A 27,315-nucleotide genomic window follows, 5' to 3' on the forward strand; every position below is an offset into this window, starting at 1 on the left:
CGCGCCAACCAGCGGGACGGTAACCCGTGGGAGCACCCGCCGGAGGTAAGGCTCCGAAGCCTGACAGGATCCCAAATCGTCCTGGGCTATGATATCACATAGGGGCGACACCTAAAACTAATAAGTACGCACTGGTGCATTGAATTAATCAGATTGATGTTTTTTTCTATGGGATATTCAAAGGATATCTTGATGTGCTTCAAATTCTCCATGTCACTGTGAGTGGGGTACGCCCTTTACTGTCTCATCACAGAAGCTAAAGATACCTTTATGAGCTTTCTCCATGTTACAACTATAGTGAGTGGGGTACGCCCTTTTGTTTAAATATACTATCTATTCCACCGGTTTAGAAGTACCGTGAATATTTCAAGTATAAAGAAACCGTTTTTTGTACATCTTGGTATTCACTGTGTGAGTCTCGGTACGCTTTCAACACATCAAACACCATTTATCGGTTACCTTCACAAGGAAGAAAGGTTTCACATGAACTGTAACACTGTGTTTAAAAACTGTGTTAGACTATTTTGTATCTTTATTTTTTTCTTTATACGCACCATGTCACTTTGAATGGGAGTCAAGTATTTGATGGATTTGAAGACGGACACCAGAGAATTTTCCTTAAAGGAACGTATTGTATATTACACTTTTTTTATCATTAAACTTAAGCGCCCAGGGTTGTATACCTCCCACATTGTTGTTTTTCACTGAAATATCTTTGGTTGCACCATCACAACTTGCTCCAACCCTCTGACAGGTGCAGTTTCTTGATGTGAGACCTCCTATGTGAGCAGTTCAGCTTCCTTGTATAGAGCCACTTACCATAACACACCTGCAACATGCCTCTGACACTCACATGATATCAGGGGAGATGTTCTAAGCCTTGGAGAGAGATAAAGTGGAGAGTGATAAAGTACCATCCAATCATCTGCTAACTGCCATGTTACAGACAGGGCCAAATGTAATAGAATGAGAATTTCAAAAAGTGAGGGATTTGGTAAGGTTTTGCAGTTTTTTTTAAAGTGACAATCATTTACACAGCAAGATCAACCTGGTAAATGATTGCCACTTTAAAAAAAAACTGAAAAACCTTACCAAATCTCTCACTTTCTGAAACTTTCACTCTATTACATTTGGCCCAAGGTGTTTAAAAAAATGAACATTAGGAGCTAATTGGCTGACAGTTTATTGCTCTCCACTTTATCTCTCTCCAAAGCTTAGTACATCTTAGTGTGCCTTTCTAGCCATCCCTGTTAACTCCCAGTCACCACCCAACTGCTTACATTTTTATTCCCATGCGTTCAAGTTTATACTATGGGGTATATGCAATTCCAGCCGGAATTCGATCGTTTTTAAATTCGACACAATTTGACAGTCACATACCCTTCCGCCGGGACCCGAATTCGACATATTCAATAAAAATGTATGTAATAAAGTTTTACTATCACGGTGTGCGTATACTGTTTTTATTTGGGTATTTTTTTTGTAGTATAACTACAGGTGCCAGCGGGCCCGTTTCCCCCCCGCATGCTGGTACTTGTGATTCTCCAAGTACCAGCTTGCGGGGGAGGCTTGCTGGGACTTGTAGTTCTGCTGCAAAAAACAATATTCTTTTATTTGACACAAGGCTATCAGCCCCCCATCCGCAGCCCTTGGATCTGGGGGACAGCCTCGGGCTTCACCCCTGGCCCTTGGGTGGCTGGAGGATGGGGACCCCTTGATTTAAGGGGTACCCCGGCCAGGGGTGACTAGTTGGGGATTTAATTCCACGGCCGCAGGGACTGATATAAAAGTGTCCCCCAGCTGTGGCATTATCTCTCCAGCTAGTGGAGCCCGGTGCTGGTGTTAAAAATACGGGGGACCCCTACGTCTTTTGTCCCCCGTATTTTTTGCACCAGGACCGGATGCAGAGCCCGTCGCTGGTTCTAAAAATAAGAGGGATCCCCTGTCAATTTCCCCCCCGTATTTTTACAACCAGGACCGGCTCAAAGAGCCCGAGGCTGGTTATGCTTAGGAGGGGGGAGCCCACGCATTTTTTTTTTCTTGATTTTAACCCATTCCCACCCCTTCCCACTGAAAACCATGCTCTCTCTATTTTAGTCAGTTAAAAAAAAAAATATTCTTTTAAAAAATATATTTATAATGCTTGTGTCTCCTAATAGACAAACCAAGTACATAATCCCTTCTAATATAAATAGATATGCTATTATCAATAAAAAAAAGCACACAAAAAAAACATGTTTTTAAAATCTTTTATTAGATTCCGCCAGCAAAGTGAGGCGGAATGAAATTGACGAAATTACTGTCGAAAAGCACTGTTGTCGAATCGACATTCTTCAATTGAATATACTTTTGTCGAAAAGCCGCATTTTTACCATTGCAGACATGTCGAATTTGACAACTGTCGAATTTTAAAAAGTCGAATCTGAAACGTCCGTTTTTTTGTCGAAAAGTACTGTATTGCATTGTCGAATATTTTTTTTGTGTAGAAAAAGCCCCGTTTATCGACATTTGTGGCAATTCGACCGCTATTGCATATACCCCTATGACTCTGTACATACAAAATCAGGACTCGTGCAGTAAGACTCAGACACATGTGCAGGTGAAAAACATTAATCTATTGTGTCCGATATCACTGTTGAATCTGACTGAGAAGCAGCCCCTAAGTATTGAAGTTATCACTATGTAGTCTCTTTTTGCTATAGTTTACACTCTTCTAGTTTATTCCTGTTAATCATCCATGTTATAAAGTTTATACGTAACCTTTATTCTACAAAATCTTTCCCTGCATGTTTAAAACTTGAGCAAAGCATCAAATATGCTTCAACAAAGCATCAAACACTCAACAGTAAGAATATCTTGTTTGCATGTAGATTGGCTTAAAAATGGATTGTCCTGGTTAAAACCAGACATGTAGCACCTCATATATTCATACATAGTATATGTTCTTTTAAATTTAGAAATAAATGTTTCTTGGAAACAAATGAGTATAGACTACGGATGTTAATTACATAAGCATTTATGCCACAATAATTTGTTTGTGTTATAACCTTAGATGACCAAATAATATTCCCAGCAATCCAGGTTTATAGTCTAATTCTTGGTCTTTTTTCCTTTTGCTGAGATGAGTAAATGGTTACTAGAGAAACCAAATGATTGCCATAAGAAAAGAAGTGTTTTAAACCTGTAGGATGGGGGTGGCATGTGTGCTGATTACTATTCCAATACTGGTAGTCCATACTTCCCAACATGACCCTCTCCAGGAGGGACAGAATGCTCTGCTCCTGGTTTTTCCTCTTAATTTATGATTGCCCTCACTTGTGGTGAAACACCTTTCTTCTCAACTAACCTGTTCAAAACTGGTGCCAGCAATCATAAATTAAGAGAAAAGTCCAGAAGTAGAGCATTGTGTCCCTCTCCAGGGTCATGTTGGGAGGCATGGTAGTCTATGGTAGTGAAAGGCCATGGTTTGTGTGAGCGTTTATTTAAGTGGCTGGTACTACAGGCCAAAGCCTCTTTGTTTCAAGTCTTCCCACCCTCCCTTACCTTTGTACATGTTTGGTTTGGTGGTTTTGTATTGGCTTTTTTTGTGGCAGGAAAGAGCAGGAGGTCACCATTGGTTTTGATTGGGTATTGTAGACTGCGTTGACGTTTGACTGGCTGTCCTTTCTATGCCACCATAGTTTCCCTTCATTAAATATAAAGCTAAATTAATAAATAGCATCTATGTGTCTTTAGTTATTCTTGTATTTTAGTTGTATAAGTGATTTACACGCATGACACACTTCATATGATAGAAGGTTTATAATTTTTAGGTCACAGATTTCAGTAGATGATACTCATTTTGCAGGAACACAGGAGGATTGGTTATCAATATGGAAGAGGGGTAGACTGCAGTTACCCAACCTGTCAGGACTAGAATTAACTGGGCTAATATAAAATATCTTTATCAGTGTTAATTTTACATATATAAAATTATGAAAACAAATAGCATGCAATGAGTGAATCAAAACACTATTTTAATATTATACATAAAACATAACATACATAACACACATGATAACAGAAAAGGGGGTAATTATAGAAAATAAATAGTAAATAATTAAAACTAAATTTGTACCTGTACTATGTGTCTGCTGTAAGCAGTGGAAGAAATGTCGACTGGCTGACCTATCACATAATTACAGAGGCCCTCATTCCGAGTTGTTCGCTCGCAAGGCGAATGTAGCAGAGTTACACACGCTAAGCCGCCGCCTACTGGGAGTGAATCTTAGCTTCTTAAAATTGCGACCGACGTACGCGCAATATTGCGATTACAAACGAGTTAGCAGTTTCAGAGTAGCTCCAGACTTACTCTGCCTGTGCGATCATTTCAGTGCTTGTCGTTCCTGGTTGACGTCACAAACACACCCAGCGTTCGCCCAGGCACTCCCACCGTTTCCCCGGCCACTCCTGCGTTTTTTCCGGAAACGGTAGCGTTTTCAGCCACACGCCCCTGAAACGCCGTGTATCCGCCCAGTAACACCCATTTCCTGTCAATCACATTACGATCGCCGGAGCGAAGAAAAAGCCGTGAGTAAAAATACTTTCTTCATAGTAAAGTTACTTGGCGCAGTCGCAGTGCGAACATTGCGCATGCGTACTAAGCGGATTTTCACTGCGATGCGATGAAAAATACCGAGCGAACAACTCGGAATGAGGGCCAGAGTTCTTACAGCTGTGAGCTCATCCATTCTAACAAGTGCTTTGGGAAACATTTACAAGCCAGGAAGACCATGTGGTACCTAACCAATTGCAAAGTCTGTCTTTCAAAGCAGCTGCACAGAGCACACCTTCCGGCTGACTTACCACCTTGCTGGGCTATCTATGGTAATATACATCAGTATCATGTATGTTATTAGTGCATTATTAAGCCAATTCCAGCTTATTGAGGAATGTGGATACATTAATAGTCCTGGGTACTATTTTAGTTTTTATTATTTACTATTTATTTCATATTATTATGCTCTTTTTTTTTTATTATTATGTGTATTATGTATATTTTATGTGCAATATTAAAATTGTTTAGTTCTCCACTTATCCACGTGTCATTTGTTTTGTTCATTTTCTATATGTACAATTAACGTTGATCACCTCTTTACTTGGTAACTTGGTAACACTGACACTGTTTCTGATCAGCAGCTTATTAACTCCACTAGTAGCGGTACCTTGAGGATCCTCTTTTTTCTTGGACTTTATGTTTTTTGCAGTTTATTTCTCCATGTTCAGTCATAAGGACAGATCTATCCTCTTGAAAACAAAAAAAAAAGCTTTCAACATAGCATGACTTTTAGGCATTGGGGTGTAGCTCTGTACATAAAAAATATATGATATATGATTATTTAAATACAATTTACGCTAATCAGTGATTTTCTGCACATGCCTAAAAAAGGTTTATTTTCTAATTCACACTGTCTTTGCTACTATTCCTAACGTACACTGGGAGGACTATGAGCCTTATTCACCTTCAGCTGCAAAAATGTAAATTCGCAAATTGGCCTATTATCAGATGACTGTGCATGCACTGCGGCCGCATTGCACATGCACAAAGGCCGAAATGTGCTTGCAGTGCGATCGCGGGTCCAGCAAAGTGCAATCGCATAGCGATTGCCAGGAAGTGATCATTTGTGGGAGGTTACATGGCAATTGTGGGGGACTACTTGAGAAAATTTAGGCGTGTCATGGCAGTATTTTGGGGCGTGCATCTGACGTCAGCTGCGATTGCTGCAACCGCATCAGCTGCGATTGCTTCGACTGCAGCAGCGTATACCCTGAGTATGCAAGGGTCAACTGCAATTGTCAATGATACTCGATTTCTGCATAGGCACTGCAATCATTTGAATGCATACACAAGTTTGCCAGTGCATCGGTGGGCGTTTTTTACCTTTCTGTGCGGCTCTTCACATGCATTTTTTAGCAGGAGCAGTTCTGTAAAAATCACAATTTCTATCTAGCTGAATAAGGCCCAATATTTACTAAAGTACGGGTTTATAGAAGTGGAAATGTTGTCCATAGCAGCCAGTCAGAAACTATTATCTTCTAGAAGGTGCTAGATAAATGATAAGTAGAATCTTATTGGTTTGCTATGGACAACATCTTCACGTCTATAAAACACACACTTTCGTAAATATACCCCTAAGACTCTCTGGTGTTTATTACCCTGTAATTTCAATAAATGAATGTGGTTGTCAAGGTGATGCTTTCCTCTTACCAGTGCTCAGATCAGATACTAAATATACAATAGCCCGTGCCACACAACATGCACTACATCAGAAATAGCATTACCTCAATAGATTTTCTTCATTTACAATAATATACACAAAGCGCACTGCGCCTTTACTATAAAACATTTATACAATAAGTTTCTTCTTCCAAATGTGTTGTGTCGGTTTGTTTACCAAGCCTCAAGTTCTAAAACCCAGTGCTTCTGAGTGTTTCAGGACAAAATTTAAAAGGGCAATGCTTTTACTAGCCGTGTTTTGCTAGTAAAGGCATTGCCCTTTTTAATTTCAGACACAAACACATTCAAAAGCACCAGGTTTTAGAACCATATGTTTGGTATGAAAGAAAACCCTTGAAATCATATGCTAGCCAGTTCTTTGGTGACAAATTTAGATCATTAACTGGGTATAACATTCTGAAGGTCATATGCTAGGTATGATTCTTTACAGGTCATTCCCTTTGCTTGGAACAGTATGATGATGATGATGGTATACTAGTTTTAGACGTATGGTCCGTAAACACTGACCGATATATCGGCTGTTCTATTGAACGGTCGATATAATGCGGGTCCGTCGGCCAGTGTGTACGGGCGATATGTCTGTGAACTCTGTCGTTCACAAACATATCGCGTCAGCCCTGCAGCACAGCCGACGGCCAATATATCTACCGATATATTGGTGCATCGCTGTGTGTACGGGCGACCAGCCGACCGCCCATACACATACTGCGGCAGCCGGCGATGATTGACAGCTGAACTGTGTGTACACGCCCGCCCAGTTCATGAAGTCAGTCCCTGATGGTTCGGGCAGTGTTTATGCACAGCACACTGCCCAATCCGTCCATAGATATATCTGCAGATCAATTAATCTGCAGATATATCTATCAGTGTGTACCGTACTACCCACCTTTAATTTCATTTGTTTTGTAAGAGATTTTGTACATGTGTTATGTAGGATCTGCTGGGTGTGATATGCTAGCCATTTTCTAGGTATAACAAATGTATTTGCTGAGTATAATATGCTTGTAAATTTCTGAGCATGATCTTGTAGTCAATTGAATGGTGCAATATGATGTTGGGTATTGTCTGGCAGGAATTTGCTGACTAGAACAAAAACAGCATCATTGATGACACTGTGTTCACCAAAAAAACCATGTGGTGGTTTAATTAATTAAGTGTGAAATATAGCTTTTTGTTTATCTTTCCACCAGGGGTGTAACTGGGATCAGTGACCAAATAGACCAAAAAGGGGTGTGACCTCGTAGCATGACCCTGTTTTTATCACTCTGGGGGCATGCCTACAATTTCCAGAGATCTGGACTACCTCCAGATACTCCACCTGAACTGCCGGCTTGTTCTCAGTGACATGAGCCTGGCGCTGCATGATAATGTCACAGTGCAGCATCCAGTTCCTAGTCACTGAGGAGAATCTGCCATTTTGAGGTCAATCCTCAGAGGATGACACACGAGTGAGGTCCGCACCCCAGCACCCTCCTAGTGACACCTCTGCTTTCCACAAAGGAAAGTAGTACTGTAGCTGTATTATATTCAGCGTAAACACACATACATTTTCTATTGTAGCAAGATTGAAACTAGACGGTCTCCTCCAATTAAAAATTGGTTACCGAGATTTCTGTATACATTATTTTTTGGGTACCTATTTTTTATGATAATCCAACCAATTTACTTAAAGTGTGCAATCTATAATTAAACAAACTTGAAACCAATGTGTTCTCACTCATACAATATTTTCCTTATGTTATTTAATTACCATCTTTTATAACAATAAAACACTTACAAATCCATTTGAAAATAAAACTTTTTTTTTAGTTCATTTTCACTGTCCCATTCTCAGTGATGTATCTTTTTAATGTTCTCCTTTAGAAGCTTGTTGTTTTGTAACATTTTAAAATAAGTGTTTTCTTTAAAGTACTGTAGTTTCATGGTGATGACCACAAATATGGTTTCATGAGGGTTTAACATATACTCTCCAAAGAATAAGTCATACAGACATCTGAAAATACAGATTAAAAGGGAGGGGGGGGGGAAGCAACGGTGGGGAATCTTCTTGGCGACATGAATACCCACGGTTTACTGGTGATTCTTATGTCCTTTTCCAGCCATTGTAACTTCTATCGAAGTTGAAATATACTTAGTATCACCTCCAAAGGTGTTAAAGTTTTACTAGAATATAATGCTTTCTCTGCATTGTCCATGAAATGATGCTTTACCCTGTTTTTCCTTAGAAAAAGTTCTGGGCAAAAAAGTCCCAAACTCATGGCAATATAAACTCGTTTTTCTAACCATAAAGTTTTGCATTCGCCGATCGTGTAGGTGCTTAATTTGTAGCAGTGCTCCAGTTCAAGAAAGCGTCTAAGATACGTAGCAGCATTAATCTCTTGTTTGTGGCTGGACCCTATAGTTACTTTGCTGGGATAGAAGGAGTGATAGGAATGGAGGTCACTCGCTGTTGTTTTTTCTTTTTCCTGTTTCCTGTTCCAACTGCCTTGTTTTGGTTTTTGTTCTTATTCTTGTTCGTCTTTACTTGTCCTGCAATAAGTAAATGGGTATTTTGTTAGTGAATATATTTGAAAATATGTAAGTATGCAATTATCAAGGGTCATAGAATTGTAATGGATTATAAGAGACTTAGGGGTCTATTTACTAAGCCTTGGATGGAGATAAAGTGGTAGGAGATAAAGTACCAGCCAATCAGCTCTTAACTGCCATGTCTCCACTTTATCTCCAAGGCTTAGTAAATAGACCCCATAATACTTGCATAGTAGGCATTTTACCAATATAAGAAGTAATGGAAATATTATGTTTTATTAAAATAAAAATAAACAACATATGATCAATTTCTAGACACATTATTTAGCCTCATTAAAAAATATCAATAGGTATAGATATAAGTTCTCCCATTCCATTGTCCTTCTGGAATATTTCTAAATATGATCACTGGGATACAGACTTTGTTATGTTTTTCTCCTGCACATGGATCTAGGGAACCTTTATGATATACTGTATAGGGGGAGATGTACTAAGCCTTGGAAAGTGATAAAGTGGATAGAGGTAAAGTACTGTCCAGCCAATCAGCTTTTAACTGCCATGTTACTGGCTGTGTTCTATAAATGACAAGAGCTGATTGGTTGGTACTTTATCTTTTTCCCCTTTATCACTCTTGAAGACCTGCCTCCATGCAGGTGGAAAAAAAATCCCCAACAATGCCGGCTTTTGGGGCTAATTGGATAGCCCTTGGGGGATCAACAATCCATGGTAGTTTACCACAGCTAATTGATTTCTCCTCTTACTAAGGAATGCTGTGTTCTTTTAGTAAATGGCACATTGAAGATTGAAGTAAGAATCAGAACTGCCAAGACATTCTTTAGCCTTGCAATGGTATGCAATGGTTGGTCCTCATCATCCTCTTATCATAAAGAAGTCTGTACATACTGGCTTCTAGTTGTATAAACAAGGTAGGCATATGTGTTCTACTGCTATCACACTTCATAAACATCCATCTCTGTACCTTCATCTAAAAGGCCCCATACATCTGCGACAAATTGTTGCAATTTCCCGATCCCCCCATGCCTGGGTCGGAGAAAAGTGAATATTCAACAAGTTTCAAAATCTTGATTCCCCCGTTCTCAAATGAAACCAGTCAGGGCGGGATTTACTAATGTACATCGCCGCCCAGCGCCACAATGCTGATCGCATATGTACTTACATATGCGATCAGCATTGTAGAGGACAGCCCTTCCGATAAAAGCTGTCCACCGCGATGCGCAGCGGAAGCCTGACTTCCGGGATTCGTCCCTGGGAGTCATTTTGCGCATGTGCGGTGTGACGGGGGCGGGCGTGAGGCATGCTGGGAGTGATCCGATCGGATCCCTCACACAGTGCTGCGGAGAGAAGCGCATTGGCTTCTATGGGGTATCGGCAGCAAAAGCTGGCGAACCTCTCCGCTGTGCTGACCTGGCGGCCTGGGAATAGTACATTAGCAAAATGCAGTAAACAGGGGGGTTACCGCATTTTCCGTTTAGTACATCCCGCCCTCAGTATCAGCAAATCTAGGATTTTTATCATGAAGTATTTCCCCAATTCCCTGATGGATTGCCGATCATTGATAGCCAGTCAGGTCAGGGATTTGGCTGAGCTGCTGCTAGTTGTATGGGCGCCTGTAGATGCTGGCTTACTCTGCTTATCAAAATATTTAGTTTTGTATTCAAATGACATTTCAACAATTCTACTTGGACAAAATTGATTGTGTGGAACTGAGGTACTTTGTACCAACCAGCCCATTCTGATCAATACGTAAAGGAAAGATATTCTAGTATACAATGCCAGGAGCATTGCTGTGGCCAGTGAGAACACATAGAGCAGGTTAATGAGAAGATTGTTTGAAGAAACATATCAATCTTTAACCACCTTTACGATCATTATTGGTTCCTAATTATTGGATTATGTTAAACTTATCCAGGCTAGTTCCTATTAGACTGTGTAAATCAAGATGATATCCTGGTTAGACATGACATACCTCTCCTATATTCTGGCTATTCCACAATCAAGGGTCCCATTCCACCTTGGCTACACATCAGGTTAATTTCTCCCTTCCCACTACATCAGTGCTGGAATAAATGGAGTGTACCTGCAGCCTAGCAGCCCCTGGGGAACCAATCAAGATCTCCTAACTACAAAGATGCTTGGTTTGTATATCTGTTTCGCTCTCCCTCCCACACTGCAACCAGCTTGCCTCATATCTCGAGCTAGACCTGCTGTAAAAGTTCAGTCCTACATAAATGATGACTTAATGAGCTGACTGGCCATAATAGTTACTTTATAGCTAGGAAATAGCAGTGCATGGCACGTGCCTATGTCTATAGTGTAAAGGGCATGCAAAACCATCTGAGACTAGCAGCAGCCAAGGGAAAATGTAATCAGGTTGTACACAAGTGGGTACTACCTGAAATAGCATGCACACTAAATGCACTACATCTGTCCAATATAAATGCATCTCATTGTATTATTTCTTTACCTGAATAACAACTCTGGCTTATATTACATCAGGTTTGCTACAACTGATCTTGATTACATTAAATTACAGTTATTTAATGTGTAAACGTTGCCATAGTTGTTGCATGTATTTTAATACTCCTTTTTACATAAAGCATTCTGTGTGGTAAATTATATCCCAACCATGCCACAGTGTTACGGGAAATGTATTCCTTCAGTTCCTTAAATGGCAATTGTTCAGAGCCCATAGGGATGCGAATGCATAACAATTCCTATTATTTATGTCCAATGGAAGAAGGTGCAGTTAAGGAGGATCTTTTTTTCATACCCTTCATAAAACAGAGCAAGCTTATGCTAGTTTCTTTAACATTTTAGTTACTGGACAGTATTTTCAAATCCACTTATCATCAAACCTGCAGTGCAGTCTGGCAGATTGGCATGGTGCACTATTGCTGACTCTATTCACAATGGATTCTGGAAATCCTTCTTCAACAATAAATCCCCTGCAAAATACTTTCCGGGGCATATTATGGGCCTGATGCTAAGATGAATATATGCCTGTATGTTGTATATAGGGAGAGAGCGGACAGCGCCAATACGCGATTACCAACCTACACTAGTGGTTAGACCAAAAATAATACCATAAATACAAATATTTTAGAATCCCTATGAGGACACTCCCTAGAAAATAATAGGGCGTCTGCTTCACCTTAAGAGAAAGCAGTGGTAAAGTGCTAGGTAGATTACGTATGCAGGACAATGGATAAGGTGTTAAAAGCGACCAATGGTGTCACATACAATATATGGAGACCAACTTACGTAAAAAAGATATACAAAAATTTATTCATAAACAAATCACACCAATAAAAAAATGATATGTCAAAGCCACAGATAAATAGTAAAAAGTAAAAAATCAAAAGTAAAAAATCTCTGGAGCTGGTTAAAAATACAGTTTCTACCTCTGAAAATACATGAGTCATTGATGAAGTCCAGATAGGACGAAACGCGTCGGGTGCTACCAGATTTAACCCATCCTCTTAAGTTAAGATATATTATCCTTTTTTATCATTTTTACTTGTTCTGATACTGGTATAAACAGTATTGTGCATTCCTTCTCTTTCGTTGTCCTTTTTATCACTCATGTATTTTCAGAGGTAGAAACTGTATTTTTAACCAGCTCCAGAGATTTTTTACTTTTGATTTTTTACTTTTTACTATTTATCTGTGGCTTTGACATTTCATTTTTTTATTGGTGTGATTTGTTTATGAATACATTTTTGTATATCTTTTTTACGTAAGTTGGTCTCCCTATATTGTATGTGACACCATTGGTCGCTTTTAACACCTTATCCATTGTCCTGCATATGCCTGTATGTGTAGCATATCTTGTACATTGTTGCACTTCACATACTGTACGCTGGGAAAGTACAGGGAGAGCAGAGTCATATGCATTTCAGCTCATCTACACTAATGACTGAAGAGGCATAACATAACCTGTGATAGGTTATTCCCACATAGGTAAGGGCCAGTGAGTGCAACTGCATCCTATGCAGAGTTAGAGAGTGGCATATACATGCCTTTCCAGGCATAACACTTGCACCAAATACAGATTGGTGCAAGTACGCCATAATCATGATGAGTAGCAAACACTGGGCCTAATTCAGAGGTGATCGCTGCAACTGCGATCACACTCTGAAGCCCTTTGTGGAGTGCACACGCGCAGCAGGCTCATTGGTACAATCGGCTCTGACAGGCAGGGGTGGTCGCGGGGTGGGATGGGGTGGGAGGGGGACGCGGTCCGGACAATGCAGGCGCGTCCAGATCTTTGCTGGGACGTCACATGCAGCCGCTGCAAGCAAAAACATGGCGGGTAGCCATCTGCCAGCGCAGCTAGGTTGCGCAAGCAGGGAGCTACTCGCCGGGTGCGAAAGCATCGCTGCCGTGCGATGCTTTCACACCTGTGTGGGGGTAGGGCCTGACATGCGGGGTGGACTTGCCCTGTCCTGAGCGTCCCCCCGCATGTCAGAGAATCTGATCGTAGATGCGCTAATTATAGTGGTAGATGGACCACACAGATTAGTACAACTCTGTATTTGTGCGAATATACGGTATTTATACACACACAAACTGGAGCATAAGGCCTTAGGTTCTCTCTCCATCTCTCTGTGGTTCATTTGTAGAATTATTGCTTTATCTTTTGTATAGTATCTATTAGAGGTGTGCAGTTCAGTTTCTGGACTAAGGGGTTCCGAGTTGAATAAAGTCCCAGCTGAGAATCACTTTGGGGTTCCGAGTGGAACCGAGTCTCGTCTCGGATATGCTATCAGTTCAGAACTCTGATTTTGGATTGCATTTAAACAGGACCAAATTACATGATTTTAGCTATTTTTATCATTTTTTTAATCAATGTTTATAGAATTGTATTGATTTTAAAATGAGTCCAAAACCATATTGAAAACCAAATCTGAGCCAAAACACTTGAGGGTGGTTTTTCCAAAATCAATACACAATGATGAATTAGTACCAAAACCAAAATACGGGGGTCCAACCACGTCTCTAGCATATATTTATCCAGATTCTAGTTACGGCTGCTAACCTGAATGGACCAGCCTTCCATCCACCCCTAGGAGAGAGGTCCCTGTGCCGTGTCGATCGCCGTTCGCAGCACCCAGCTGTTATGATTGGGGCCACCGCTCCCTGCACCCATCGGAGCTGGTTGGGGCTGCCTCCACCCACTACTGTGACCTGGCGGGCTGCGCACTGACCGTTGTGCCCTGGCCCCTGCCTGCCCCCTAAAGCCGGTGGCAGCACTTTGCTCCTGCTCTATGGCACGCTGCCTCATCTTTTCAGCCCTGGCATCACGCGGCTTCTCCCCACGGCCTCCGGGGTCCTCCTCTCCTGACGGCTGCCCTGTACTCTGGCTCCATGTGATGCTCCTCTGGTGGCGCCATCTTGGAGTGCTTCGGCACCTCTTGGGACTCCTGGGACCAGGATGTGTCCCCCCGCCACTTCATCTGCATCCGGTGGCCTGGCTATGCTCCGGGTTCACCACTCCAACTGCTGCTCAGCCTGCTGTTGCCAACTGGATCCCGGACCCCAGAGCCTCGGGCTCCCTGCCCGAGTCCAAGCTTGGCCTGCTGCCACCTGCTCAGGAGGAGAGGGGGGAGCACTGAGACCTGCCTGCAGTTGCTATCTTGCACCCCCACACATATCAGCTGCTGGTCACCCTGTGTCAGGAGGAAGGGAATCAGCATGGTATCTCTCTGCTGCTCCCACCTTCCCAGGGCCACTCCACCTGCTCAATCACTGGCGCCCTCTATAGCTATCAACCGATGGCCACAGCAGCTACATCTGGAGCCACCATCATGCTCATCCTATACCTGAACACACTGCACCCCGCTGCCCAGACCGCCACCATCACCCTTGGACCATGCTCGTCACTGGTAGATTCTGGACTCTATACCAAACGTACTTACAGACTGTCCCCACCATGCCAGGCAGTCTTGCTCTTGCCATCCATGGCCCTGCACTCTCCATCAGTCAGCACATGGTTCCACTACAAATTTACCTGAACTGCTTCTCTGTTTGCTGTATTAACTGTTCTTCGCTTTGTACCATGGACTTTCACACCACTGTATGCTGTGCCTGTGTGCTATACATTCACTGAAGTGCACTCTCTGTGGGCAGGATGGATTCATGTCTATCTTTTATACAGGGTATATCATACTGCCACAGGTGTCTGTTTTCTCATGTATGCTTTGGGTCCTTGTATGGTTTATTTCCCACAGTGTAACCTTCATAGTGCGCCCAACATGGTTGCCTCATCTGGTACTCTTGTGGATGGCATGAAAAATACATGGACCTGATGGTTATGTTGGGACCCTACTCCTAGTGTTAGGTCGCTGCAACTACCCATTTTGTGTCATCTCTTCTAGGGGTAGACTATTCCACCCAGGGTAATCCTACATTGTGCGCCTACAGTGTCTGCCTCACCTGGTAACTATCATGATAATAATAATAATATTTTTTTTACACATAGAAACATCGAATGGGAACATCGTGACCATTGGAACATCGGAATCATCGCAACCATCGTGACTTTCATTTTGAAAGCTGGGACAGCCTCCAGGTACACAGGAGGGGCTTGGGAGGGTTAATTTACACTCCCCAGCGGCTGCTATTGTCTGCCGCCACTGGAGGGCGGGATCCTGTTATGTTGACAGATCAGCAGTAATCGGCAGCACGGCAATCAGTAGGGGAGAGTGCAGGGAGGCAGAGGGACCTTCCGGTCCCTCTGACAGCAGCAGCGGAGGGAAGTTTACCATCCCTGCCGCTGCTAACACTCTCTATTTGACTGGTCGCATCCTGTGCGACCAAGTCAGATAAAGCACTTGCAGGCAGCGACGGACTGCAGCTCTAATTTGGCACGGGGGGGGGGGGGGCGCATGCGCACGTCACGATGTACGGGGCTTGTTGTGAGTCATGGGGGCATGGACTCGTGGCACGCCCCATTACCATGGTGTCGCTTGCTGCGGGTGGGGACGCGTTGCGAGTCCGGGGGCGTGGACTCACGGCACGCACCCATTTCCATGGAAACCGGTGGGGGTGGCTGAGCCAGAGGCTGCACTGCGCACGGCCTTCCCGGCTCTCTGAGGGACCGGATCGGCCCACCTGCCCATCGACCCTTCTGGCATGTGCCAGAAGTGCCAGATGGCCAGTCCGGCCTTGCTTGCAGGCATGGTCGCATCTGATGCGACCATGCCGGGCAAGTGGTTAATTATCTTTATGTTCTCCTACTTTTTCTAATAACAAATCCTTGTACAATGTGTCATGTTTCTGATGTTTGTGCAGTGACTTTGAGTTCCATGGGAGAAAAGCGCTATATAAATAAAATTATTATTAGTTGCTTCTGCTTAATAAATTGTGCATACCAAAAGGAAAAAAACAGCTTATCTGAAATTTTTACTTTCAAGTGATGATCACGTAATGATGGCCAAATGTTCGTCATCAAAGAACATAGAGCAGAGGTTCTCAAACTCGGTCCTCAAGGCACCCCAATAGTCTAGGTTCCAAGTTTATCCTTGCTTGGCCACAGGTGCCTAACTAAGGGGTCTATTTACTAAGCCTTGGTTGGATATAAAGTGGATGGAGATAAAGTACCAGTCAACCAGCTTCTAACTGTCATTTTTCAAACCCAGCCTGTAACATGGCAGTTGGGACCTGATTGGTTGGTACTTTATCTCTCTCCACTTTATCTCTATCCAAGGCTTATTAAATAGACCCCTTAATAAGCACCTTAGTCAATTTGATTTAACTGACTAAGAACCTCTGATATAGGGGGTAATTCCAAGTTGATCGCAGCAGGAAATTTTTTAGCAGTTGGGCAAAACCATGTGCACTGCAGGGGGGGCAGATATAACATGTGCAGAGAGAGATATTTCCTGCTGCGATCAACTTAGAATTACCCCCATAGAAACAAACTACTATAATATACTACACTTGTTGGTGTTCTCTCTCTTCAGATCTTCACCACCAGGTCTACATATAGTTAAATCAAATTGACTGATGTACTATTTAAGTCACCTGTGCCCTAGCATGGATAGCCTGTAGTCTTCTTAGAGGTTTTACTTCACACAGCTACAGTAGGTTTAATTATTTCCACTTATTCTGGCTGGTATGTGGAGACATCTCTCCTCTCAATTAAATGATAATTACACCCAAAACTATATTTTTTGCCTGTTCGGTCCCTGAGTGTTTTCACTGTTCCACGGTTCACTCCTTACTCCGCACACTGCTCAGCTTGCTTGCAAAACATAAATGGGGAGATTTATGACTGAGAGGCAACGCTATCCGATTAGCCTTTATGACACAGTCCCAGTGATAGATCTAGAGCAAGCCATGCGGACTCTGTTGTTGATTGAAGCCTTCAACTCTTTATTAACTACTCATTAAATTAATTAAGCTAGGTGCTTAGCCCTAATTATTTTCAACTACTGGGATCCATACGTTCACCCATGTAGGAACAGCCCGAAGGAAGGGCCATCACCGGGCCACTTGCAAAGTAACCAAAATGGTACCTATTAGATATTGGATGATTCTGCATCCACAGCTCTATAGTGTATATTCTGTACAATTTAGAAGATTTTGCCATTATGATTATTAAATCCATATCAATTTGATGTAACTGTATCGCTAAAGTAAATCCGCAAATATTTTTCTAATACATAAAAAAGCAGAACACTGTAGTAACTGTAGTATCATATATTAAACATAATACAGTATGTGCTGTGGTTCCACATTTTTATTGTAGCAATAATTTTCCTTCAAACTACAGTATATTCAGATGTACGGAAATAAAAGTACATTATCTTAACAACCACACTTAAGATACATAATTGTAATTATTCATTTTAAGCATATTTAACATGGACAGAATACTTTCCATATAGCAAATAACATACCATATTATTGTGTAACTGAACAGAAGCTGCTTTATCCTGTCACACCTTTAATGCAGAGGAATTAATAGCTTTGGGGTTTTGCCAAATTCCTACTGAAACAACCAGTTACTCTTACATGATACCAAGCACAGCTGAACCTCACTACAGCTGTAGCATTATGAATACAAGCACAATAATTGTACCCAGGGCTGGATTAAGGTTTGTGGGGGCCCTGTGGGAAAATAATTTTGGGGGGACCGTACCAATAAAAGTCTCTATGATGTTATTAAAAAAAATAATATGTCAGTATTCTCAACATCACAATGTGTTAAACACATTTTACACAACATCACAATGTGTTCAGACTACGTCACACAGAAACCCCTAGTTCAAATATGCCACAGTGCCCCACATGCCGGTGATGTAGCTATTTATTAATTAAAGTTTCTGAGTGGGGGCCCTGGTGACAACTGGTCTACTAAGGCTGACCGGAATTTTGGTTGTGGGACCCCTACATGGTGGTTTTTCCCCTACTTTTAGGGTAACTAGTACTAGGTTGAAAGAGTTGGTTAAAAAGTGTTGTGGACCGCCATACATTTCTTTGCTTCTGAGAGCGATACTGCACATATGCTATATTGTCTCTTTTAGGGAGGAGTCATTCCTTACCCAAGATGGCTATCATCTGTACTTCTGTACATATGTGGCAACATTTTGTCACCATGTTAGAGCACCAAAGTGAGACACAGATTTGTTCCACTTAGCTCCGTAGACATGCTAATTACTGTTTATCCATACTGCTACAATTGCTTGTACCCTGCACTGCTACCCATATACAGTCACCAGCTCGTGACCTGTATGCTCCATAGCCTCCGCTCAAGTTCTGCTCCATGCTAAAAATCTGTATATGCATAACTGTGAGTAAAGGGGGGTACTCACGGAGCGATATTCTAAGCAATCTGACTAGATTGCTTAGAATATCGGCAGGATCGCTCCGTGTGTAGCCCCCTCGGCGATAGCGATGCGCGGCCCCGCACATCGCTATCGCCGCTGCTAGATTGGCCTGCATGCAGGCCAATCTAGCGGGTCGCTCACTTCACCCGCTGGGTGAAGTGAGCGGCCCCCCGTCTCCCCCCGCACGCTCAGCACAGATCGCGCTGTGCTGAGCGGCAGGAGAGATGTGTGCTGAGCGGTTCGCTCAGCACACATCTCTCCAGCGTCGGCCCGTGGGTACTGGGCTTTAGACTGTGCAAATCACATTACTGCTGAACAAAGCACCCCACTGGTTAAGTACTGGGCTGTTTATTGGCTCAGGGTATTTGCTTGTGTGTACCATAGCTACCATCAGTTGTCAAACATATTCCAAAGTTGTTTATATACTGTTAGCCTACTTCTCTGATATGATTGAGTGCTAGAAGTTGTTTAGTTGGCGAGTTTATGATCCTTTAGTTAGTCAGATAATTGTTCAATTGGTTAATTGGATAAAATGTTTCATAGTCTATGGTCAGTTTTTGATTCAAAGACTAAAAGACAGTAGGAAAGTGTACCTTGTATACAGTAGTATACAGGTTTTTTTTTTTTTTACCATATAGCAGTTACATAGACTTCTATGAGACGAGATTTGCTATTGTGTACAGGCTGGGTAATAGAAAATTCAGCTTCTGTCCTCACGCCAAAGTTGTTACGTGCCAGTAAAAGTAATATCCGAACTAAAGAAAATGTAGGGTCACAGAGCCATTCTCTGATGACATCACCCTATCTTTTTGCTAATGTGCCTGTTCTTATGGATAACTGCATAGCTTTATGGGTCAACTTAGAGAATTCCCTGACAGGAATAGACTAGGTTCACTCATTTACCTCATATTCTGTCCACAAACAGGATTTCATTTTGTTGCAGCAAATGAGAATCAAGGGGTTTGTTTCTGTACACATGTGCTTACTTACCACCAGGGTCTGAAAACCACAGGTTTGGTAGCTCTATATAAAATATACTAAGAAAAATAGTAAAGAGTGAGCTAAATCAGCTGTTCTAGTGTAGTCTTAACCATTTTTCCTTTTTAGCTCTTTTTTTTTTCAATTATTGTAAGTGATATTTTACCTATGTAAACCATTCATATATAAATAAATATGAAATCATTTGGTAAATGTATGAAGCATTGATAAGAGTGGAGAAGTTGCCCATGGCAACCAATCAGCATTGAAGTAACATTTATATTTTGCATAAAATAAAATTATACAGAGCAGATGATTGGTTGTCATGGGCAACTTCTCCACTGGCTCACTTCTCCACTTTTATCACTGCTTCATACTTTTAACCAGAATTGGCCCTATGCATAGGCAAACTAGGCAAATGCCTAGGGCATTTGGAATGCCAAGGGGCATAAGCAGCTTCTGCTGATTAAAATGATATGTGGCATGCCTATATGCCTGTGTGTGACTGCGGCTGTACCTGCATACGAAATGCTGTGTTATAGTGTATTCCTGGAAATCACTGTAACATAGCACTTCGTATGCAGATACAGCCGCAATCACACACAGAATATAAGCATGCCACATATCCTTTTAATCAGCAGAATCTGCTTGTGCATCCTAGCCACATTGCAATGCAAATATGATGCATTTTTGGCAAGAAAGGCACCCGACGTTGGCAGAGCTGCCAGCTGACTCACGCCAGGCATCTCCTGCTGCATGGCATATTGAGGCAAGATGTATGAGGATATATCTGTATCCAAGCAGAGGCAGAGGTCACAGTGTTAGTGGCCATGTGAGTGCTGTGTGCCGGTGGTTTGATTGTGCAATAGTGTTTGGCATAAGGGGCATTATGTGTGTCAGGGGGCCATGTGTGTGTCATGTATAGAAATGCATTAATAATGTGCGGCACATGTGTAAGGGCACTATGTGTGTCATTCTGTGTATAAGGGCATTAATAATGTGCAGCATATGTGTAAGGCGCATTATGTTTGTCATTATGTGTATAAGGGCATTAATAATCTGCAGTATATGTGTAAGGGGCATTTTACTGTATGGTATTATGTGTATAAAGGCATTACAAATGTGTGGCATTATGTGTATAAGGTGCTCTAATGTGTGGTGTAACGTATAGAAAGGGCACTACTGTGTGGACTAATGTGAATAAAGAGCAGTACGGTGTGGTGTGGTGTAATGTGAATAAGGAGCAATTCAGTGTGATGTAATGTGAATAAGGGGCACTACTGTGAGGAGTAACATATATAAGCTAAAGTGGTACTACTGTGAATAAGGGACACTATCACATGATAATATGTGAATAAAGTTGCACTACTGTGTGGCGTAATTTGAATTAGGGGTACTATTGTGTGGCCATGTCCCTTCCCAGCAAGAACACGCCCCTTTTTTGGCTGTGCACCGAATATATGCATTGTTCCTATTTAAATTATTGGGGGAAGGAGCACCAAAATGAGGACTGCTATGGGTGAGGGGTGATCGTGCTGGGAAAGGGGTGCAGGGTCAGAGGCAGAACTAGCGGCGGATATAGGGGGCACCAGCCAAAATCTTGCCTAGTGCATCATATTGATTAGGACCGGCTCTGCTTTTAACCTATTAACACCTGTAGTAATGCCCCAATCTAATCCCACTCTCATGACTTGTTTAAGACAAAAATTATGCTCAGCCAACAAAAAGTTAAGCAGCAAAATCTAAAGTTTAAAGTCATGAAAATGGTGGGGGTAAAGTATTAGTAGGCTGGACTTCAAAGTCATGTATTTACTCTTTCCACCAATGATCAAGAGTACTTTGTGGTGGAAGTTCCCAAAAGAGAGGCCATTCGCCTTGGTGTGGGAAAAGTGGGAAAATTATCTACACCACTAACCAGTACATTGGGAGTCATTCAGACCTGATCGCATGCTGCCATTTGTCGCAGCGGTGCGATCAGGATCGCTAGAAGATTGACAGGAAGAGGCCATTCGTGGGCGTCAACTGACTGTTTTCAGGGAGTGTCCATGCGAACGCAGGCGTGCCCGGCCATTTCCAGGGAGGAATTCTGATGTCAGCTCCATCTTGGTTCATCGCAGAGGGTGAGTAAGTCCTGAGCTGCGCAGCCCTGCACAGCGAATCCCCCTCACCTGTGGGTGACGATTACCTGGTGCAAAAAATAGCCTGCGTGCGACCAGGTCTGAATTAGGCCCTTTGCCTGGTTTATGAATGACACCAACAGTGAATGCTTTACTAAGCAGGGAATGTCAACTTTGGTTATGCCTTTAAAATGTGGAAGATGGAGAAGATAAGGGTAGGCGTGTCTATTTTTACAGAAAGCCATGTGAGGTGTGTCCTGAAGTCCAAAACTGCCCTGTGAAATACTGCATTTGACCACAAAGTGTTTCATATTTCACTTGTGTAGTTTGGCTGTGTTTCTTGTCTTACCCAACCACAACATACACCAGAACAAATTGACTCTTGTCATCATCTCAGCTCTGTTCAAAGCCTATAAATTCCATGAAATGTGAATTCACCAATACACGTACGATCAATTTACTGATTTGCAAAGCAAAATTAGAACTTTGCACCAGCAACAATGAGCTGTTCCACTGTGATTCTAATTTACTATGATTTCTCTCATCTGTAAGCCAGGCACCAAACTTTAGAGGTCACTAGGGGATAATCAGTTACCAAGTATCTAGGGAGTCATTATTTAATGCAGACCACTTTTTAAAGGGTACATACCTTCCATCATTCATGTTCAGAAAGCTGGGATGTGGCCTCTGTAAAAGTGGGCGTGGCTTCATGAGAATGCCGTGACCGTAAGCCATCCCTCCCATTTCATCTCTGTGAGCTGGTGGCATGCCTCCAGCCCCTCTGTCTCCCATGAATAGACTCTGTGCGCATGGGCACAGCATCTATCCAATGCTGCTCTGCTAAACTGCCCAACTGCCCCCGCCCACCATGGAACGCTGTGGCTCGCAGATGGGACAGCGTCCAAAAAACGGGTCTGTCCTGCAACAAATCAGGACAGTTGGGAGGTATGATGGTAACTGTTCTATAGAAATATACTATTAGGTATGTTTTTTTGGTATTTTGTTTGAATAATACGCAAAATAAAATCTGGTCTGTGCTATCTCCATTTACAGAGATATTTAGAGGGATACTTAATATTATTGTAAATAAAAGTAATTTCCAACATACCAGACAACAGACCTGAAATTCTGCTGAAAGTAAGTTTGGGCATCGGCTGGGCAAATTAGGGCATGCTATGGTCACATAGGGGGCATGGCCTAGACTAAATTGTCACAATTTTGAATTGAAAAGTTTGCAGCTATAAATCATATATATAAACATGCATATACGCAGATAAGCAGATTTCCAGATTCTAATGAAATCTAAAATTGAGCTTTCTAATTGCAATCACAAACGCTAAAGACAAAAAGAAGCACTAACCACTTTAATACCAGTGTAGTGCTGCCTTAAGTAAGAGGTGACATGAAAGTACAATATTAATGAACAGTGGATGTGTCAGGTCCAAACAAGTAAGACAGAAGCACAGAATGTACAGTAAAACGTGTTAAGTATAACCAAAAAATTGTTCAGAACTGAGCACCCCAGTCATTAACAGCACTTGTACATGGTGTCAGTATTACGTCTATGACCATACTAATGCTTCAGATTCAGCTGTGCTGGTTTCTTTGCAGCCTGTGGGTGTTGAGAAGGAGCAGGCATATTGTAGATAGATTTATTTCTGCAGTTTTTCTCGCTGTGTTGATGTTTTGCAGCTCTACAGCTTGAGGTTTTGTTTTGGAGATAGCATCCGGGGGGCCAGCCAAGTTTATACAGGAAGAATGTAAGCTGGCCCCTTTTAATTAATGCCCTTTTAACAAATGATACGTTATCAGACTAAACCAGAGTCTAGAAGTTCACTCCAGAGAAATTCCTGGAGCAGTTAGGTATCGTAAACAGAAGTCCACATCTGTAAGCTCAGCCACTAAGACGCCTGTGGCACAATCTGTAGGTTACTAAAGAGCAGAGGGCAGACAGCTGCACACACCACTCTTTTATCCTCACCCATGGAACAAACCCTGGGAGTCTAATACATGTTACTAGCGAAACGTTTATGTTAATCAAATCCCTTCATTTAGGATAGCACACCAAGGCTGGCAGCCAATCAAAAAAATGATATTGCTCTGCCAATTTGGCTATCTGGAAGATTCCTGAGTTTCAGTGGTTATCTGTGTTCCTACATAATCTGAAAGCATCAGTGGTGAATGAGAACATAAAGGCTTTATTTTTGTTTTTGTTGGGTTACGGTAATATGTTTTCACTGGAAACACTTGAATAAAAGAAACAAAAAAAAAGAACAAAAAAACATCTGCTGCAATTAACATTTTCTCTTCTAAACCCAGGCTAAATTGTTTTAGAAACAGATATGTGAATTATTATCTATTTCAACCGTACTACCATTTCAGTGAACAAAGAAGGACACTTGAGATTAATGTAAACAGACACACTTTCACTTGTGTGCATAAGACCACAGACATCCTTGCACACATTTCCAGATTACAAATGAACATAAAAACAGTGTACCAGATAAAACCACAAAAGCACAATAATAGGGAGGTGTAGGTCTGTTTAGATACAGACCAATAATTGTGGGAGTCCATGTAGGAGTGCATCCATGAAGCTACACGGACTTCCACAATTTTTTGGTGGGAGCTGAATTACTCTATACCAAAAGCAAAGTGGGGAATTAAGGAAGAAAATAGGAATAAAGGAATGCAAATCCATTTGGAATTGGAAATATTTAAAACTATATTTTAAGTCTGTTTTCAATTAAATTCTGGGCGTACCATAATGATTGTGCTGTTTCCTGAGTCTTCAGTTGCTTAGTTTGGAGATTATGGGGTCTTTTTACTAAGCCTTGGATGGAGTTAACGTGGACGGAGATAAAGTATCAGCCAATCAGCTCCTAACTGCCATGTCACAGGCTGGGTTTTAAAATGACAGTTAGGAGCTGGTTGGCTGGTACTTTATATCTGTGCACTTTAACTCCATCAATGGTTTAGTAAATAGACCCCAAAGTCCCAACCAATAGGGACAATCACTTACAGGGCAACATCATGCATTGTGACTGTCACTTTAAAAGCACCTCCGGCAATCTCGGACTCCATTACATCCCGCCAGCAGACTGAGACATGGCAGTTAGGAGCTGATTGGTTGGCACTTTATCTCCATCCTCTTTATCTCCATCCAAGGCTTAGTAAATACATTAGACCCCTATGTACTGTACACGGTCATTCTATTAAGTGGGAAATCTGGGCTGGGACAAAATCAGTCACTAATTAAAACTGCTGTGAACCCTATGTGGAAGTGGTATATCACAGGGACGTGTGGTGAGGTAAATGGCTCAGGAGGCACCGGCTAGTACCAGAGCCAGATTTACACACAATATATGAGCCAAAGCATACATCTGGCCATTATACACAGGTGCAGCAGTATAAACTCATGGAAATTTGGTGAGTTTTCATCAGAGATGTGGGGAAAAGATAGACAGGGGAGACATTGCCTCACCTGCCATAGACCTTTTACTCCAGAGTTTTGACTATAGAAATGATTAGAATAATACGAAAAAAAAATTTCTAATATATTCTTTGTATTTTTCAAAAACTTTATAAAGTAAAAACTCTGGCTTACATGTTAGTATGACAGGAAAGGCTCTGCCTCACCTGCCTCACCTCACCCCACCGCACCGCACATCATTGGTATATAAAGACGACGTTCAGAATGTTGACAAGAGTATGTCGACACGCTAAGAATGTTGGCATTCAGAATGTTGACAGGGTCCCGATGTAGAGATTTTACACGTCAAACATTCACAATGCCAACACTACCACAATGTCAACATGTTCAGCATGTCGACAATAATAAGATTTTAAACCTACCGGTAAATCTTTTTCTCCTAGTCCGTAGAGGATGCTGGGGACTCCGTAGGGACCATGGGGATAGACAGGCTCCGCAGGAGACATGGGCACTAAAAAAGAACTTTAGGTATGGGTGTGCACTGGCTCCTCCCTCTATGCCCCTCCTCTAGACCTCAGTTAGAGAAACTGTGCCCAAAGGAGACGGACAGTACGAGGAAAGGATTTTTGTTAATCTAAGGGCAAGATTCATACCAGCCCACACCATCCACACCGTATAACTTGGGAAATACGAACCAGTTAACAGTATGAAACAACACAGCATCAGTCCGAGACTGATCTTAACTGTAACATAACCCTTATGTAAGCAAAAACTATATACAAGTCTTGCAGATGTAGTCCGCACCGGGACGGGCGCCCAGCATCCTCTACGGACTAGGAGACTAGGAGAAAAAGATTTACCGGTAGGTTTAAAATCTTATTTTCTCTTACGTCCTAGAGGATGCTGGGGACTCCATAAGGACCATGGGGATTATACCAAAGCTCCCAAATGGGCGGGAGAGTGCGGATGACTCTGCAGCACCGACTGAGCAAACAGGAGGTCCTCCTCAGCCAAGGTATCAAACTTGTAGAACTTTGCAAAGGTGTTTGAACCTGACCAAGTAGCAGCTCGGCACAGCTGTAATGCTGAGACCCCTCGGGCAGCCGCCCAAGAAGGGCCCACCTTCTTAGTGGAATGGGCCTTTACCGATTTTGGTAACGGCAATCCAGCCGTAGAATGAGCCTGCTGAATCGCGTTACAGATCCAGCGAGCAATAGTCTGCTTCGAAGCAGGAGCGCCAACCTTGTTGGCTGCATACAGGACAAACAGTGCCTCTGTTTTTCTGACCCGAGCCGTTCTGGCCACGTAAATTTTCAAAGCCCTGACCACATCAAGGGACTCGGAATCCTCCAAGTCTCGCGTAGCCACAGGCACCACAATAGGTTGGTTCATATGAAAAGATGAAACCACCTTGGGCAAGAATTGAGGACGGGTCCGCAATTCCACTCTATCCACATGGAAAACCAGATAGGGGCTTTTGTGAGACAAAGCCGCCAACTCCGACACTCGTCTAGCCAAAGCCAAGGCTAACAACATGACCACTTTCCAAGTGAGATATTTTAATTCCACCGTTTTAAGTGGTTCAAACCAGTGAGACTTAAGGAACCGCAACACCACGTTAAGGTCCCAAGGTGCCACTGGAGGTACAAAAGCAGGCTGAATATGCAGCACTCCCTTCACAAAAGTCTGTACTTCTGGGAGAGAAGCCAATTCCTTCTGAAAGAAAATGGATAGGGCCGAAATCTGAACCTTAATGGAGCCTAATTTTAGGCCCAAATTCACTCCAGTTTGTAGGAAGTGAAGGAAACGGCCCAGATGGAATTCTTCTGCAGGAGCATTCCTGGCCACCAAGAAACATACTTCCGCCATATATGGTGATAATGTTTAGCTGTCACATCCTTCCTAGCCTTTATCAGAGTAGGAATGACCTTATCCGGCATGCCTTTTTCCGCTAGGATCCGGCGTTCAACCGCCATGCCGTCAAAGGCAGCCGCGGTAAGTCTTGGAACAGACAGGGCCCCTGTTGTAACAGGTCCTGTCTTAGAGGAAGAGACCACAGATCTTCTGTGAGCATTTCCTGCATATCCGGATACCAGGCCCTTCGCAGCCAATCTGGAACAATGAGAA

General features: G+C 42.4%; 1 protein-coding gene across 1 annotated transcript in view; it reads right to left on the reverse strand.

Annotated features, from left to right (window-relative positions):
• Positions 1-6,553: 6,553 nt before the first annotated feature.
• The window catches only part of RSPO1 (R-spondin 1), a 174,763-nt gene continuing 154,001 nt past the window's right edge, over positions 6,554-27,315 (reverse strand). Inside the window, exon 6 of the mRNA XM_063954347.1 lies at positions 6,554-8,806. Coding sequence (XP_063810417.1) covers positions 8,679-8,806 — 128 coding nt within the window. The 3' untranslated portion in view covers positions 6,554-8,678. The remainder of the gene's footprint in view (positions 8,807-27,315) is intronic.

Source organism: Pseudophryne corroboree, chromosome 2, assembly GCF_028390025.1.
Source record: "Pseudophryne corroboree isolate aPseCor3 chromosome 2, aPseCor3.hap2, whole genome shotgun sequence".
In the NCBI taxonomy this organism is placed as follows: domain Eukaryota; kingdom Metazoa; phylum Chordata; class Amphibia; order Anura; family Myobatrachidae; genus Pseudophryne; species Pseudophryne corroboree.